At 42.9% G+C, this 19,519-nt stretch overlaps 1 protein-coding gene across 1 annotated transcript; it reads left to right on the forward strand.

Annotated features, from left to right (window-relative positions):
• The first annotated feature begins 18,957 nt into the window (after positions 1-18,957).
• LOC140798101 (agamous-like MADS-box protein AGL62) lies at positions 18,958-19,519 on the forward strand. Its single transcript, XM_073151838.1, has one exon. The coding sequence runs from the start codon at positions 18,994-18,996 to the stop codon at positions 19,501-19,503; it is 510 nt and encodes a 169-aa protein (XP_073007939.1). The 5' UTR covers positions 18,958-18,993; the 3' UTR covers positions 19,504-19,519.

Raw genomic sequence — 19,519 nt, forward strand, 5'->3', positions numbered from 1 at the left:
CGTTCACAAATACCGACAGGCGCGTTCGATCACGCGTTCGAACGCCTGCATCGCGTTCGCAAATCCAGAAGAGCTAATTCGGTGCGTCCGAACGCGGTCGGGCGAGTTCGAACGCGGTCGGCGAAATTGTGTTTTAGGGTTAATGTGAGTTGTTGGTTAGCCTATAAAAGGATGTGTAGGGCAACCAAAATTATCATTGATTATTGAGATTGAGTTTTGCCTTGCCTCCTTCGTCTTCTTCGCTCCCGTTCTCTTAATCCCCGGCGACGCCGCTTCTAACCTCCCTCGTCCGGCTAATCACCCTAGTCCCTTAGGGGTGGCCCTATTCTCCCCCTTCGTCCAATCTATCCAACCCTTGCCCTAATCCTTCCATCAACCACAACCGTTCCACCATCACTTTTCACCGGTGCCACCACATTAACACCGATGCCACCACATTACTTATCATCTCAAATTCTTCTTGGTATGACCCAATCGTGGTCCTTTGCACTATCTTTGAGAGGAGAGCATCAAAGTCTTCATACCCCGACCCTCCAAATCGTCGCGTGAGATCGGCACAAAAGTTGGCCCAAGTTTCAATGAAGTGCCGCATCTTCAAAGTGGAAGCTCACAAGCATCACCTTATATTCTTCTGCTGTACCCTGGTACGTGAAGAATTATTCCTCCCTATACAACCAATCGATCGAATCACCACCTTTGAATTTGGGAAATTCAAGACGCACGATTTGGCCACGAATATCGTTGTCTCGATTTGGATCATATTCCAGTCCCTGTCTAACCGAAGGAGGCTGCACCATGAATGGTTGATGATCCCTCCTTCAATTTTGGTTAACTCGACGTGGTTCCGATTCGTATTGCCCCGCTCACGGATTTGGATCTCTAAGACGATCTCCATAGTGGCTCGCTCGTCGATGGGCTCACCTGCAACTGGGCTGGATGGAACCATCCTTGCTTGTCTCTGCCCATAGGGTGGTGGCAACAGAGGCTTTGTGGGTGCAAATTATGAATCGTTGGTGGCGGGTTCATGGGGGTGGACTCACGTCGTGGGGTCGATGGTACATTTCTGATCGCTATGGTTTCCCTTGTCACCCGTAATTCCCGCATCATCTCCATTGTCATCTGGTTGTTGATGGCCATTTGTTCAGAAAGAGATCCAAATATGGCTTGAATGCTAGGCTCTTCCATATTCAGATTTGGTCGGCCGATTCTACGAGTGGAAGTTCCCGCAGCCGTTTCCCCCTGCTCTATTGGGGAAATCTCATCTTCCTCATCTCGCCGTGCAGCCATGGCTCTGGTTGTCGTCATAGAAAGCGCGTGTCCGAGAAATGGTGGCTCTAATACCAACTTGATATGATCTCCCCTTAGGCCAAGGCTCGATCTCTTCCCATTTTTAGATTTGGACAAGATCTGATTGGAACTTTAAAAATAGATCTCGAAAGATCCAGCCATCGAATCGATGTGAAAGTTTGATATGATGTAGTCCCAGAAAAGATCTTTCCAACAATTTAGGCAAATTGAATGGCGGGATCTCGAGATATCATACGATTGGTAGACAAACGTCAGGGAGTTCATCTCTGGATCCGTGGATGGAGGCACAAGATCATTGGTGTAGGTGAAGGTTGGTAGACTGGCGTTAATGGGGTGGCACCGGTGAGTACGTGGAGGTGGAAGGGTTATGGGTGATGGTAGGGTTAGGGCAAAGTGATAGATAGATTGGAAGAAAGGGGAGAGTAGGCCGCCCCCTAAGGGACTAGGGTGAGTGGCCGGTCGAGGGGGGTTAGAAGTGGCGTTGACGGAAAACGAGAGAACGAGAGAGAAGAAGATGGAGACAAGGGCAAAACTCAATTCATTCAATAATAATTCCATGGTTGCCATCCATACCTTTAGAGGCTAACCAAACAATTCAAAAATGGCAATTATTAACCCTAAAACAGTAGGTTTTCGCCGACCGCGTTCGAACATGCCCGATCGCGTTTGTGATGTAGGCATTCGCAAGCACGTTCAAACGCAGCATTCGCAAGCGCGTTCGAATGCACATTTTAGACTCTCTATATTTGCGAACCTGATACAGGCGTTCACAAGTGCGTTCGAACGCATGATACGATCACACCTCTGGCTATGGAGCTCCTATACCAGCTTGATACGATCTCGCCTTTTTGGTGAAGGGTCGATCTCTTCCAATTCTTGATCTGGACTAGATCTGGCACGAAACTTTGAAATACGATCCCGAAATATTCCGCCGTCGGATCGACGTGAAACCTTGATATGTTGTAGTCCCAGAAAAGAGCTTTCCAACAAATCTAGTTTCAGGCGAATCGGAGTTGGGGATCTTGAGATATCGTTCGTTTAGTGGACGAACGTCAGGATGCTCTATTTTGGATCCGTGGATGGAGGCACGAGATCCTAGGTAATGGTGGATGGTGGACCGGCGTTAATGTGGTGGCACCGGTGAAAAGTGATGGTGGAAGGGTTGAGGTTGATGGAAGGATTAGGGCAAGTGTTGGATAGATTGGACGAAGGGGGAGAAGGGGGCCACCCCTAAGGGACTAGGGTGATTAGCCGGACGAGGGAGGTTAGAAGCGGCGTTGCCGGGGATTGAGAGAACGGGAGCGAAGAAGACGAAGGAGGCAAGGCAAAACTCAATCTCAATAATCAATAATCAATTTGGTTGCCTACCACATCCTTTTATAGGCTAACCAACAACTCAAATTAACCCTAAAAACACAATTTTCCTCGACCGCGTTCGAACTCGCCCGACCGCGTTCGAACGCACCGAGTTCGCTCTTCTTGATTTGCGAACGCGATGCAGGCGTTCACAGTGCGTTCGAACGCACCGCGTTCGAACGCACAGTACATTCTCTTCACCATGTTCACAACCCCGTTCACAAACCGCGTTCGAACTCACTCCACCCGCGTTCGAAAGCGACATACAGAAAACTTATTTTAATGGAAATTAAACACTAAAACATGAAATAAAAATACTCCTAAAGTGAATCCATGCTCGAGACGACGTCAGTGAAGTCCGAATTGTATCAATCCACCACGCTTCTGCAACTTTGTCCTCAAGGTTTGAAGTTTGGAAAGCGATCCATGATATCTGACTCTAGCTCCTAGGTAGACTCGTTAGTAGATTTGCCCAGCCACTCAATTAGCACTTCAGTCTCTAATCTGATCCCATGGCGTCTTCTCCTGCGGCCTAATACTCGGACCGGTTCAGTGGGGCCATTCTCCTCCATTAGTTCGGGTAAGGCCGAACCCACCACATGGTTAGGCCCGATCTGGGCCTTCCATGCTGATACATGGAAGACCGGATGTATCCTGGTTCCTTCAGGTAGGTCCAACCGGTAAGCTACTACACCGATTCGTTGTAGCACTCGGTACGGACCGTAGTACTTGTAACCAAACTTTTGGTTCAAAATTGGTCTCAATGTGGATTGTCGATACGGTTGAGCTCGAACGAACACCAATTGATCCACCTCAAATTCTCGCTCACGTCGGCCTTTGTCATGAGTTTGCTTCATGCGGTTTTGGGCTGTGGCTAGGTGAGCCTTGAGCAGTCTCAATGTTTCATCTCGATCAGCAAGCTCCAAGTCAAGCTCGGTCCTATCCGCCGCCGCGAGTCTATCATAGGCACGCAAGACAGGGGGAGTGCGCCCATAAACCGCCTCAAATGGGGTCATGCCGATGCTAGAGTGATGAGCAGTATTGTATGACCACTCAGCCCATGGAAGGAATTTCACCCAATCCTTTGGTCGTTCCGCCACAAAGCATCGCAAGTATTGCTCCAGTCCGCGATTCACCACCTCGGTTTGGCCATCCGTCTCGGGGTGATAAGCTGAACTCAGGTTGATTTGAGTCCCTTGCAATCTGAAGAACTCGGACCAAAACTCACTCGAGCCCAATCTTCCTAAGGAGCCTCTTGTCAATGAAGTTGTGGGTGGACCCGGTGTCAATCAAGATTCTCACTGTGGTTTTCTTGACTACCCCGTTCACTCGCAAGGTCTTTGGCGCAGCTGTCCCCGAATAGGCGTGGAGGGAGATTTCGGCTATCATGTCCTCCACGGGTTGCTCCTCAGTTTCTTCTCCTTGATGTCCAACCACATCTGCACCTTCAGTTGCAAACTCGTCCTCCGCTTCCTCCAATCCATCGATTAGCATCACCGATCCCATCGGTTTAGCGCAGCGATGCCCGGGTACAAACTTCTCATCACAACGGAAGTATAGGCCCTTGGCTCTTCTTTCTTCTACTTGGGCTGGTGTGAGTGCTCGTCCCGTACCTCTAGGTGCATACTTCACATCTTGGGATGGCTTCAAGGGTGCTCGAGGAGGTACCACTATAGCAGCAACCCTTGGTACTCCGATAGTATTTCCCGCCGCTTTGTTTCGTTGAGCTTGATTGCGGCTTCCTTGGCTCATCCAACTCTACTTCAGGTGTATCTTCATGGCCCTATGTTTGTCTTCCATAAGCACCGCATCTTCGAAGGTCTCCTTTAAGGTTCTAGGCCTTAAAGCCCTCACATCGGCTTGTATGTCACCCCGCAGCCCGGAGATGAAGGTGCTGCGAAGTTGCTGATCCGTCCATGGCGGATGACATCGGCTACTAATCCTCTCAAATTCTTCTTGGTATGACCCAACCGTGGTCTTTTGCACTGTCTTTGAGAGGAAAGCATCAAAGTCTTCATATCCCGATGCTCCAAATCGCCGTGTGATATCGGCGCAAAATTCAGCCCAAGTTTCGATAGCCTCAGTGGCATTGGCTGCTTGAAACCAATGAAGCGCCGCATCCACAAGGTGGAAGCTCGCAAGCGTCACCTTGTACTCTTCTGCCGTTCCTTGGTATGCAAAGAATTGCTCCGCCCTATACAACCAATCGATCGGGTCGCCACCTTTGAACTTGGGGAATTCGAGACGCACGACTTGTCCATGGATGCCATTGTCTCGTTTCGGATCATGTCCTTGTCTAACTGGGGGAGGATGCACCATGAAGGGTTGATGATCCCTCCTTCGGTTTTGATTAACTTGTTGTGGTTTCGGATCGTATTGACCCGCCCACGGATCTTGATCTCCAAGGCGGTCTCCATAGTGGTTCACCCGTCGGATGGGTTCACCTGTAACTGGACCTGGTGTAACCATCCTTGCTTGCCTCTGCCCATAGGGTGGTGGTAGTAGCGGCTCTTGTGGTTGCAAAGGCTGAACCGGTGGCGGTGGGTTCAAGGGGGTGGACTCGCGTCGTGGGGTCGATGGTGCTTTCCCGTTCGCCATTGCTTCCCTTGTCGCCCGTAGTTCCCGCATCATCTCCATCATCATCTGGTTGTTGATGGCCATTTGCTCTAAAAGAGACCCCAACACGGCTTGAACGCTAGGTTCTTCCGTATTCTGATTAGATCGGGCGATTACACGGGTGGAAGTCCCTGCAATCGTTTCTCCCTCCTCTATTGGGAGAATCTCTTCTTCATCATCTCGCCGTGCAGCCATGGATCTGGTTATCGTCATTGGAAGCGCTTGTCTGAGGAACGGTGGCTCTGATACCAGCTTGATACGATCACGCCTCTGGCTATGGAGCTCTGATACCAACTTGATACGATCTTGCCTTTTTGGTGAAGGGTCGATCTCTTCCAATTCTTGATCTTGACTAGATCTGGCACGAAACTTTGAAATAAGATCTCGAAATATTCCGCCGTCGGATCGACGTGAAACTGTGATATGTCGTAGCCCCAGAAAATATCTTTCCAATAAATCTAATTTCAGGCGAATCGGAGTTGGGGATCTCGAGATATCGTTCGTTTAGTGGACGAACGTTAGGATGCTCTATTTTGGATCCGTGGATGGAGGCACGAGATCCTAGGTAATGGTGGATGGTGGACCGGCGTTAATGTGGTGGCACGGGTGAAAAGTGATGGTGGAAGGGTTGAGGTTGATGGAAGGATTAGGGCAAGTGTTAGATAGATTGGACGAAGGGGGAGAAGAGGGCCACCCCTAAGGGACTAGGGTGATTAGCCGGACGAGGGAGGTTAGAAGCGGCGTCGCCGGGGATTGGGAGAACGGGAGCGAAGAAGACGAAGGAGGCAAGGCAAATCTCAATCTCAATAATCAATAATCAATTTGGTTGCCTACCACATGCTTTTATAGGCTAACCAACAACTCAAATTAACCCTAAAAACACAATTTTCGTCGACCGCGTTCGAACTCGCCCGACCGCGTTCGAACGCACCGAGTTCGCTCTTCTGGATTTGCGAACGCGATGTAGGCGTTCGAACGCGCCTGTCGGTATTTGCGAACGCGATGCAGGCATTCACAGTACGTTCGAACGCACAGTACATTCTCTTCACCACGTTCACAACCCCGTTCGAACTCACTCCACCCGCGTTCGAACGCGACTTACAGAAAACTTATTTTAATGGAAATTAAACACTAAAACATTAAATAAAAACACTCCTAAAGTGAATCCATGATCGAGACAACGTCGGTGAAGTCTGAATCGTATCAACGCGACATACAGAAAACTTATATTTCTAGGACTTAAATACTAAAACAAGACTAAAGGACATCTCTAACGTGTATCCATGCTCGAGACGACATCAGTGAAGCTCAAATCATATCATCACCCTAATCAAAGCATACACTCCCTTGTTGCGAAGCATCTCTATGGTCTGTAACACATGTGTGAAATCCTCTTAATAGGTTCAATTCTTTCTAATTGGATTTGGCAAACCAATGCCCTATGAGCCCTATTTGGCCCTCAATTGTTGGGTAGGTCCAACAACTAACTACCGGGTCTACGAGTGCTTCAAACTATTGGTATTGGGGGCTAATGCGAGATAAAGCCCCAAATGTTAAAGCTTTCTATAACTTCTTTAAAGAGCCTCATACATCTTCTTAGAGAGGTTGAGCCTTACTGTGGAAGCTCCCAATTAGCCCTCCTGCTAAATTTTCATTTGGAAATTATTTCATGGTAATCTTCCTATGTATGTCCATCTTTGTAGGCTACATGTCATGTTTTAGGCCTTGTGCCTTCTCTATGGCTTGGAGGGTAAAGATCTGTATCACCTATTCTAGAGCTGTCAAGCTGCCCATATGGTCTGGGAGCAGGTAAGCGATCTATTGGGCATTCCTATCTCAGAGCTCCTTTTGAGCAACTAGATTGAAACCCCATCTCTCCCTAACGAGGGATCAACGATCAAATTCAAAGCTTTGGTTGCTATCAAATCTAGAAGAACCGCAACCAACAAATCTTCACTGGGGCTCGAGACGGGCCTAGGAGGCCTGTATTCATAGCAATGGCATCGATGAAGGAATTCTTTGATGCCAATCATGGAGACATCATTAGGCCTTTAGGGGTAGCCCAGCCGTTAAGATGGTAACCCCTGCCCTCTATGTGGACTAAGATTAACTCGACTGAATCATTTGATCCCTTAGTCCAAAAGGGTGGAGCGGGATTCCTAATATGAGAATATAATGGATCTCCTATCTATGAGGTGCAAAGGATCTTTTTGGAAGGTCTTAATTAGAATGGGTTGCGCTAGAGGCGATTCAAATTGCAGTTAGGCTAGAGCTGGATTATGTCATTTTAGAGTGTGATCCCTTGACCTGATTCATTGTCTACAAGGGTCACTAGAACCACCCGCACACATGGTGCATAATATAGCTGAGTGCATTTTGGTACTTAGAAAGTTTACAATGTAATTGTGCAACATACACTATGTTAGGACAATATGGCTGTCGATTGGATAGCCCATAGTTTAGGTTTTTAGGTAAATGATATTAGGGGAGAGGACAAGGGGATACAAAGGACTTTTAGATTTTGTAAATTTTGATACGTCTAGGGTTGCAATGGCCAGACTACTATAAGCAATTCAATCTGCTCTTTTTATCCACACAAAAAAGTTCTTATCTTAGAACATATAATAAAGAAAAACAAGTGGGAATGAAGAATGCTCGTCAAGTCGAACAAAATTGGAAAGGCGTGAAGAATTCAGCCTTCCAAGTCTGTACAATGTCAAGACCTTTTTAAACATTTCTTTAGAAGTTCAAACAACCAAACTATAGTCTAAACCACATAAGACTAATATTTAAAAAGGTGATACACTTAGTTAGGATTTTTTTATTATATTAGGTGTTTATTTTTATTAAAATAAAATTCCTGTAGGTCGCACTCGAATGCAGGTGGAGTCTCGTTTGAACGCCCTTGTGAACGTCTTGTGAACGCCTTGTGAACACCCACGTTCGAACGCGTTGTGAACACCCACGTTCGAACGCCTTGTGAACGCCCGCGTTCGAACGCCTGTGTTGTGTTCGCAAATCCAGAGAAGGGACTTTTTGAGTGCGTTCGAACGCGATCGGACGCATTCGAACGCGATTGACGAGAATCCTTTAGAATTAGGGTTTCATATTATTTTAGGACTTGTTAGCTAGCCTCTATAAATATGTGGATGGCAACCAACTTCATTATGCTATTGGATTATTGATTTCTTGCCTCCTATCTTCTCTCTAGACTTCTCCCTCCTCCCTCTTCACCATCCTTCCACATCTATCGTTGGCAAGGTTTCTCCTTGCTTCTAATCTCCCTCGACTGTCGAGTTATCCCTCTTCTTTGGGATTTCAACCACTTCATTCCCTTCGTCTACTTCCTTTAATCACTTCCACAATCCACCCTCATCTCCATACCCATCCATAACCCTAATATCCACTTCACCCGTTACCACCACCATCACCCACGTTATTTCGTATTTTTAGCCCTGCTATAGTTCGAATCTGCAAAGGGCATAAATACGAAAGTTGTAGATTAGGAAGTTACGGATCCAACCAAAATGGTTTCGTAATTGTGTGACTAGTGGAGAATATCTATGAATATTTTCCTATGGTTGCACGGACTGCTTCCTATAATAAATTTAGATCTTAAGGAATTATTACGTAGCCGATCTTTTGGTTCAAGATCCTATCAATTTGGCATCAGAGCCTATCATTTGGTATCAGAGTAGGTGAACCTCAGACCTCCATCAATAGTTGAAACAAGGAAAATGACATCAACAAGGAGACCTATGGAGAGCACACCGACAAGGGAGGACTCAATGCATGATGATCCTAACTGAGAGGCCGATTCCTTTGGAGCGATCACGGTAGGACCGAGTCAACCAACGTCCATGGGTTCAAATATGGATGAACTAAGGGGCATGTTCCCAAACATTGTTGCATAGAGTTGACCACATATAAAAAGATCACAATGAATTCAAGGAATATGTTGTGAATAGATTGGGCTCGTCATCTCCTTGACGACGAACGAAATTTCAAGAAGGACCAGCGGTAGGACCCCATAGAACTGATACCCCATAGGTCTAGGTGTGTCATATGAGTGTCAATGATCCCCTCCTACCTATGCCTTCACGTCATCCTCCACCTCCGTTACAAAACCCAAGACCGGCAGTGGTGGAACCCGAGAGGCGTGCGGCACCAGTGCGCTTCGTCGGTGAGGAGGATTGGCACTTTGAGGATGAGGTTGATCCCTATGGAGATGGTGATGGACGTGCTCAAGGATTTAGAGAAGGTGATCAACATGCACAAAGGTTTAGACCTGAACCAAGGATCTTTCGCGAACCTCACAACGCTATTCGAGGGAGAACCACACATTTGGACTTTCCAAAATTCTAAGGTGGTGATCCAACAGATTGGGTATTTCAAGTTGAATAATATTTTAATTGTCAAGGTACAGTGGAAGATGCAAAAGTCCAAATGGCAAGCTTCCACCTCCAAGGAACAGCATTGCATTAGTATAGATTGGTTATTCGTGGTGGTGGATTTATAGGATGAGTTAATTTTTGTAGGAGGATTACATGCAGATTTGGGACAGTGGCATATGAAGATTTTGCTGCCACATTAAGCAAGATGGTTTAAAGGACTACCATATTGGAGTACCAAGTTGAGTTTGAAAGAATTAGTAGTCATTATGAGCCACCGTGGCTCGAACGTACATTGATGAGTGTATTTATTTTAGGGCTGCGAGAGGAGATACAAGCGGATGTTCGTGCTCTATGTCCTATTACTCTTGATGAGGCCTTTGAGAAGGCCGTGAGGATTGAACAAAAGCATAGGGCTTTTAGGATGGCAACAAAAAATAATTGGGGCAATCGACATGGGCGGTTTGCACCTACAACGCCAGCTGCAAATTCTGCGGTTTCAAAAACAGCGACTGTGACTACTAGACCACGACCACCTTTGAGCGAAGGGCCTTTGCTTTCGATGTAATGAGCGTTTCACACCCGATCATCGATGTTCTAAACCGATCGGGAGTGTGATGCTTATCGATGGTCCTGAGGAGGATGATGAGATTGATAATGGTGGAGATTCTCCAGAGGAGACTCATGAGGAGGCTGTGGAGGGCGTTGAGGAAGATATCCAAGCTGAAATATCGATGCATGCATATTTGGGTACTTCCACGCCGAGAACTTATGAGTAGATGGACTCGTTAGAAAGCATTGTGTGCACATCCTCATCGATTCGAGGAGTACACATGTTAAATTCATAATTATAATATTTTTTATGCCTAAATTATTAAATGCTAATATTTTATTTTAACTAATTAATGTATTTTAGTTATATGTAGACCTTTGATCAATGGAATCTCATTTAATCACTAAAAATGGTCAAATTTGGGCTCAAACTAGAATTAGGCTTAGTCACTACTAACCAAGTGAATCTACCTCTCATCTTTCAAGTCATACTTAAGTCAAACCATGATCTGCTAATCACTTTCTTCCTTATCTAAATCAGAATGAGTTAAAATTCCTTTTTTTTTATCAAGCAACAGATTTTCAGCAATCAAATCTCTATCAAGTTGCAAAATTTTAGCAAGAAATTTTTACCTAATGCAGCAGATTTTCATCTCCAATTCAAGCAAAATTTCAGCAATAATTGCAACAGTAAATAAATTTCAAATTCCTATTTGATCAGCAATTTCAGCCAAGCAAATTACCTACCTGATGCGGTAGATTTCCAACATATTTCATGCAGATTTTCACCAGATTTCATGCACATATTTAGCAGATTTCAAACACAATCACAACAAATTTCCAGCCGATTTGGAGTATATTTTCATGCTCCAAGAAGTCTATAAATAGAGGGGTTGAGAGCTAGAGAAAATATTTTTTCTTGTGTATTTTTTGTTAAGTTTTTCTTTTGAGGAGTTGTTTAAAATTCAGCATTCCAACTTGCAATTGTTTCAATTCAATTAGCAACAGTAGAGCACATTCAAAGAAGTTTCAATCTTTGTAAGTCAGCAAAGTTCATATTTTGATCTTCTTTTAGCATAATCTCTTATTTTTGGATTTGGATTTTATTTTTGAAAGAAGGATTCTGCAACTCTCTAGTGCTAAATCTTATATTTATTTTTATTCAAATTGTGTTATTAACTACTAAAATGAATTTCTAATTTTCTTAAGGTTGAGGATGAAGCTTGTTGAATACATATTTCTTTTATTCTAAATCTCTTATGTGTTCTTAATTGCTAAATAGGTTCTTCTTTCTTCTACTTTAAATTTGTTGTTTAGAATTTAGATATTAGTTATGAAAGATATTGTTCTCACACTTAGATATTGTTCATTCAAAGATAATCTTTCGATACACTAGTGATTGATTTCTTAGTGAATCGTAGAAAATAAGAGATTTATATTATCTAATAGAAATGTGTTATCTACAAGTAGATTCCAAGACCTTATTTCTCACACTTAATTAAAAGAAATTTGCAAGAAGGTTTTCCTTCTTAATAAATCTCCTAAACCCACTTACTAACTAGGTTAAAATTATTTTTAAGATTTTCAAACACTTCAAGTTTTCAAACAAGTCCTCGTGGGATCGACTCCATAGATTCGTGCACTTACGAGTGTTACTTAATTTGTCACAACAACACAACTTTCTAGACGAGAGGCTAGTGAGGATATTGGGTTTGGATGTCAAACCGACTACGGGGTTTGACGTTGCTATTGGAGACGGCACGAAACTTAGGGTGGAGAGCTTGTGTCGCCGAGTCGGTATATGGGTGCAAGGACATGACATCATTGTGGACTTGTATCCGTTGGCGTTGCGAGGAGCGGACATTGTCCTTGGTGCTCAGTGGTTACAAAGTTTGGAACCCGTCACATTTGATTTTCGGAGCATGTGGATGAAATATAAACAAGGGAACAAAGATGTGCGGCTTGATAGTGTGCGAAATTCGCCGATTCTTGCGATGCAGCCTATGATGTGGCTGCTTGGTGCATATGATTTGGCCTATCTTCTTTAGTTAGGACCAGCAGGAGATGACCTCAAATGAGTTCAGGTACTATAATTGAATTGTCCAATTTATTAGATAACTTTTATGGACTGTTTGAGGAGTTGCCACCAAGGATAGCGACGGACCATAGTATAAAGATTGTACCCGGGGCTGCATCGGCAAACGTGAGACCATATCAGTATCCACATGTGTAAAAAGAAGTTATCTCAAAGATGGTAGCCGAGATGTTGGAGCAAGGCCTCATACAACCAAGTCATAGCTCATATTCATCCCCCGTGCTTTTGGTGCGAAAAATGGGCGGGACATGCCGTTTTTGTGTCTACTATCGAGCACTAAACGCTATTACCATCAAGGACTGGTATCCTATTTCGGTTATCGAGGAGTTGCTGGACGACTATATTAATAAGCTTGACTTAAGGGTCGGGTATCATCAAATTAGAGTTCACCCAGCGGATGTGCACAAAACTGTGTTTCGAACTCCGGACGGGTATTACGAGTTCCGATTGATGCCTTTTGGTATCACCAATGCTCCGGCTACTTTCTAAGGCCTCATAAATGATATATCTTGGCCTCTCTTGCGAAGGTATGTCTTGGTATTTTTTGACGATATTTTGGTGTATAGCAGGACTGCATTGGAGCATTAGCGGCATTTAGAGAGCATACTTAATTTGTTGGAGCAAAACCAATTGAAGATCAAGAAGGTAACAACCCAACCTTAAAAAAAAAGTTTGCATTGGTGACTGTGTGGCCGGCCTCATGCCCATGTAGTGGGGCAGCATGGGGAGGGGCAGGGGGGGTAGGCCTCATGCCCACCACCACCACCACCACCGCCTTCCCTCTCTCTCGATCACTCTCACTCTACTCTCTCTTGCACTCCTTCCTCTCCTCGTTGCCGACATCGGCCAGCCACCACCTTCCCGAAGCCATCGCCGCCGGTCAGAAACTCTTCCTCTCTCTCTCGCCCGAGCTTGGGCTCGTCGGAGCCGAGCCACTGGTGAGAGGCCAGCAGCGGCCGGTGCCCTCCCCGCCAGCTCGGGTCCGCAACCTCCTTCCTCACCTCCTCTCTTTCTTCTCTTCCTCTTCTCCTCTTCTTCTTCTTCTTCTTCTTCTTCTTCTTCTTCTTCTTCTTTCTTTCTTTCTTTCTTTTTCTCCTTCTTCCTTAGCTCCTTCTCTTTCTTTCTGCACAGCATTGATGGCAGATTTAATTTATTTATTAATTAATTATTTTATTTATGTTATTCATTTAGGTATTTTTCTTCTTAATTAGTGCAAATAGATTATTTAGACATTAACTATTTTAATAATATTATATATTCTTCAATATAATTTTATTAATGATAATTTTTATAATTAATGATTAATTAGGCATAATTTTTATATTTCTTTATTTATTTATATATCTATTAGATTAATAGATGGATTTGTAAATTATAATTACTAGATTTATATTCTAATACCCTCATCATATATATTTTAAGTATTTCTATTAATTTTATGATTATTCTGCAACAAATAAAATACTAAGCTTATTTAGTTATTTATTTATTATTTTATCGAGTAAAGATTGCATTGTCCCTAATTAATCAAGATAGTGTATGAATGATAGAATTAATTATAATTAAACCTTGTCTATACTTATTTAGCCATTTATTTTATTTTATTTTATTTTATAATTATATATTTAGAAATACTCTCATATAAAAGGAAATAGCCCTCTTCTCCTTATGTTATAACTAACATTTTATAATAATAATAGAAGTATAGTATTTGAATCGTATCTATATTATTGACCTAGTTATGTAATCAAAAATAAAGAAAAGTGATTCTAAACCTAATTAACCTTTATATTTTAATTGAATTAATTCTAATTATATAAACGGCTAACATCATACTACTTAAATATTTCAGATCCCGAACCATTATTTGAGACCCCGTGGACCTTGCTAGCGATGAGTGTCACTCGGTTAACTAACGGACATGAGAGATGTGTGGTTTGTGTCTTCTAATCAAATGGTGAGTAGTCTTATCCCCTAGACGCCTTTCTCAAATTAGGATTTATTATATCTTATGTACATGCATGTTTTGGCCTCCAACATTATTATATAATTTTATCTAGAGATGATTTCAGTCAAGCATATTTTTATCATGCATTTGATTAGGCTGATCTGAGATATGAGTACATTGGTGATATATAGAGATGATTATACTGTTATGGTTTTATGTCGAGATGATCTCTATCATGAGTATGCATGTGATAGACTAGCAAAAGTATACATGTGTTAGATACATGGTTAGAGTCGGCATTGCATCATTTTTCTCTTGGCTTTTTTACCACCTAAATTCCTGAGTTGAATGATCTATTGTCGTACTGGATATATGCATATGATTTATCATGTATAGGAAATCAGAAAAGCACATGTGTATGTGATGTGATGTGATATGATGTGATGGCCGAAACGGTATCTGGTCCAGACTGGTACTAGACATACTCTTAGCGTATGGCAGAGTATGATGATGGCTGATGGTTGTACTCTTAGCGTATGACAGGGTACAACTATCATTGATATACTCTTAGCGTATGGTAGGGTATGATTACTTTCTTATGAGATACCCTTAGCGTATGGCAGGGTATGATTTATTTACAGAGATACCTTTAGCGTATGGCAGGGTATGATTTATCTACAAAGATTCTCTTAGCGTATGACAGGGTATGCTCTGATCTTGTGACATGATGTGTATCGAGTTTGGGGCCGGCAACCGTAGTCCAGCATGATAGATGATATTCAGAGTTGAGACGGATGATTGTGATAGTGAGAGATATGTGGATTATATCTGGCTTTATCATATTCGATTATCTAGTGGTTGGCATGCATCATACATCATCATTGATGTGACTAGTATCATTGGATCATAACTGTTATACATGATATGTCGTTATATTCGGTGATGTTATATTGTAATTTTATTATGTGATATATTTTTGGTTGAGGATATAATATGCTCATCCATTAGAATTGATTTCATTCATATATATGTCATTAAGGATACATATATACATGTCCATACATGACATCATGCTGTTTTTTGATTCATATTATCCAATACATGATTTACTCTCTGTTTGGCATCACTGATTCGGGGTAATGTCTATTCACTGAGCCTTTTACTCATGACTCTCCTTATTTCTTTTCTAACCCCCACAGATAATATGGTACGTGATACCGACTCAAGATATTCTGAGGAGATATTTTAGAAAGATGAGGTGAGCTATAGATGCGAGATAATATAGAAGATAGTTTAATCAGATATTGAGTTGTACCATTATTTTATATTTGTACTTTATTGTATAGACGATAATTAGTATAATACAAGTCAGACTATGGTGTACTCTTGTATCAGTTGTTTAGTTGTACCTTAATGGTTTGTTGTGGCCTGTGTGGGTCCTGCCAGATTAATTTGTGGTCTAGTGTATATTATTGTGGACTTGGATATTCACATGTTAACAGATTTATTTGGTTGATAGTATGTTTTATTTGGTGTTAGATTATGTGAGCATGAATATGTTAACAGGTAGTATTTGATGATGTCATGATTGTATGTGCACAGGAGAGTATCTATGCGTGATGGGCCCCGCCCGTCCTGTCACGTGCACCACGCGTGCTGTGTGGGCGTGTGGGCATGCACGTGCCCGTGCCGGGCGAGGGGCGTTACAAGTCCAAGTGCCTATGGGGAGTACCAAAAGTGGAGTATTTAGGCCACATCATTTCAGCGGATGGTGTAGCGGCAGATCCTCAAAAGGTTGCATGTATGACTACTTGGCCTATTCCTACCACTACCACCGGATTAAGAGGATTTTTGGGGCTGACTAGTTATTATCATCGATTCATCGCCTGATATAGCAAGATCACTGTCCTCTCACTTCTTTGTTGAAGAAGAACTCTTTTAGATGGACGGATGAAGCCACTTCAGCCTTTGAAAAATTAAAAACAGCAATGACGACAGCACCTATTCTAGCGCTACCAGACTTCACCAAATAATTCATTGTTGAATGTGATGCATCGGGTGTTGGCATAGAAGCTGTAGTAATGCAAGAAGGACGTCCTATTGCCTATCTTAGCAAGATTTTATCGCAAAAATCTCAGCAATTATCAACTTATGAGAGAGAGATGTCGGCAATTCTGCATGCGGTGACAAAGTGGAGGCCTTATTTTATCGATAGATGATTCATTATTTGAACCGATCAAAGGAGCCTTCCATACTTTATGGGACAGTGCATACACACTCCGGCATAGCAGCGATGGGTCACAAAATTGCTAGGGTATGATTATGAAATTCAATACAAGAAGGGAACGGAAAATAGAGCGGTGAATGCACTATCACACCAACACGATACCGCCGAGCTTGCAGCATATTCATCTCCTACCTTTCCCTTTCTTGACGAGCTGAGGTATGCATGTTCATCTGACCCAGATATTTTGAGATTGTTGCAAGAGGTGATGGATGATCCGGAGCATCATCTAGAGTTAGAAAATCGAGGCGGTTTTCTGCTGGACCGTGGATGCATTCGGGTGTTGGAGCATATTGGTCCGGTTGCATATCGTTTGGAGTTGCTGGAGAGGTCGAGAGTGCATCCTATCTTTCATGTTTAATTGTTGAGAGAACGCATTGGAGATCATGAGATTATTGGATCAGTTCTACCGGAGCCATTGGAGGAGATAGAGATCGTAAAGCCAGTTCGAGTACTTGCTAGACGCTGACGACGACATGATACCAGATTAGAGATGGAGATTCTAGTTAAGTGGCTTGACAAGCCATCTGATGAGGCGACATGGGAGTTGGAGACTAATATCTTGGAGCGTTTTCCTGACTCTTCACCTTGAGGGCAAGGTGGGGAAAGCGTGGTGGGCTGATACAGTTAGTTAGGATATTTTCTTATTGCATTAGGTGTTTATTTTCATTAAAATAAAATTCCTGTAAGTCGCGTTCAAATGTGATTTGAACGCCTTTAGGAATGCCTTGTGAACGCCCGCGCTCGAATGCTTGTGTTGCATTCGCAAATCTAGAGAAGGGGCTTTTTGAGTGCGTTTGAACGTGATCGGGCGCGTTCGAATGCGATCGGGTGCGTTCGAACACGATCGATGGGAATCCTCTAGAATTTGGGTTTCATATTGTTTTAGGACTTGTTGGCTAGCCTCTATAAATATGTGGATGGCAACCAACTTCATTATGCTATTGGATTATTAATTTCTTGCCTCCTATCTTCTCTCTAGACTTCTCCCTTCTCCCTCTTCACCATCCTTTCACATCTACCGCTAGCAAGGTTTCTCCTCGCTTCTAATCTCCCTCGACTATCGAGTCACCCCTCTTCTTTGGGATCTCGACCACTTCATTACTTTCGTCTACTTCCTTTAATCACTTCCACAATCCACCCTCATCTCCATACCCATCCATAACCCTAACATTCACTTCACCCGTCACCACCACCAACACCCACATTATTCCGAGTTTACGTCCCTGCTACAGTTCGAATTTGCGAAGGGCGTAAATATGAAAAGATCAGGAACTTACAGATCCAACCCAATTGGTTTTGTAATTTTCTGACTATTGGAGAATATCAGATTAATATTTTCTCACGGTTGCGCGGACTGATTCTTATAATAAATTCAGATCTGAAGGAATTATTCCGTAGCCGATCTTTTGGTTCCAGATACTATCAATTTAGTTTCAGAGCCTATCAAAAGATTTTTTTGTATACATATACCCATATAAAGATATGTCTTTTTCATTACCTCAAAAATTGATTTTTTTTCATCATGTGGGAGTTAGGATTAACAAAAATCCCTCTTTTTTCAATCCGGTCTCTCCACCACCGCAAATGATTGAGTGATATTGCACACTATCATTTAGCTATTGCTATTCTTTACTTGCTTTGGAGTTATCTAACCATTAAAATTTGAATAATTTAGAAATAAAAAGATGAACTATCCTTGTTTTAATTTTGATAAATTTTTCTTAGTTAAGAGTATTTTTATCTTTTTTCTATTAAGTTATTGAGACTTTACTTGAAAAGTAATTGGATGGGTACCTATGCAAATAAATTATCTTTTTAGGGGTATATAAGTAAATGTGAATTTTAGAGGGGCATCCTAGTAAATTAAGACATTTTGAAGGGTATACAGGCACAAAAAAACCTATGTAAAAGACAAATAATATATACAAAGGTTAATTATACTTAGCATCCTAAACTATTATCATTTTTCGCATACACTCTCTGAACATTTTTGTTACCATAAATTGCCTAACCTAAGAAAATTCTTAGTTCAGAGCATATACACTTCACTTTTTTTTCTTTATTAAGAGGTTTGTGTGAATATTCTATTAGTAGTAGTTTTGTATTGATAATAAAAGTTCAGGAGAGTGCATATAAAAAGTGTGATAGTTGAAGGGACTCAACTGTAATTATTCCTATATAAAATAATTAAATATCAAGAGAAATAAATTTAAAAGAAATAAAATTTTAGTCTATGATTTCAAGGTTCGGTTTAAGGGCGAGGCGTGCACCTGTCGCCAGTTTCCGATTTGGATAAGGACTCCTAATCTTAATCTAATTAGAATAACTTAATCCTTAATTTTATATATATATATATATGTATATATGCTCTATTTCTACGCTCACCAAAATCCCAAGAACTCTCTGTTCTCTCTCTTGCAAAGCAGCTGGTATTTCCGTCATGTCGTGGAACGGGAAGACAACCACCATGGGCAAGCAAAAGATCGAGATCAAGCAAATCGCCAACGACGCCGCCCGCCACGTGTGCTTCTCGAAGCGGCGGGCCGGGCTGTTCAAGAAGGCGAGCGAGCTGTCCGTCCTCTGCGGCGTCGAGACCGCCGTCGTCGTCTTCTCGCAGGGAGGGAAGGCGTTCAACTTCGGCAACCCGTCGGTCGACTTCGTCATCGCTCGCTTCCTCGCCGGCGGTTATCGGGATGGCGCCGCCGTCGACGCCACGGTGCTGCAGGAGTTCAAAGAAAGATACGAAGGGCAGGTGAAAGCCGAGAAGGCGGCGCGGCGGCTCGGCGGGTTGGAGAAGGCGGTGGAGAAGGCGACGGGAGAGAAGAAGAAGTGGTGGGAGGCCGACGTCGGCGAGCTCGAAGTTGAAGAACTGGAGGAGTTTGAGAAGGCGTTGCTGAGACTTAGAAGCAATGTAGCCAGGAGGGTTGATCAACTCTTGCGGAAGCAATAGCGCGCTGTTTTTTGAG

Source organism: Typha latifolia, chromosome 11, assembly GCF_019914945.1.
Source record: "Typha latifolia isolate L0001 chromosome 11, TyphaL0001v2, whole genome shotgun sequence".
In the NCBI taxonomy this organism is placed as follows: domain Eukaryota; kingdom Viridiplantae; phylum Streptophyta; class Magnoliopsida; order Poales; family Typhaceae; genus Typha; species Typha latifolia.

Bases quoted from the DNA above. Each gene is read 5' to 3' on its own strand.
- LOC140798101 (XM_073151838.1), top strand. From the start codon at position 18,994: ATGTCGTGGAACGGGAAGACAACCACCATGGGCAAGCAAAAGATCGAG.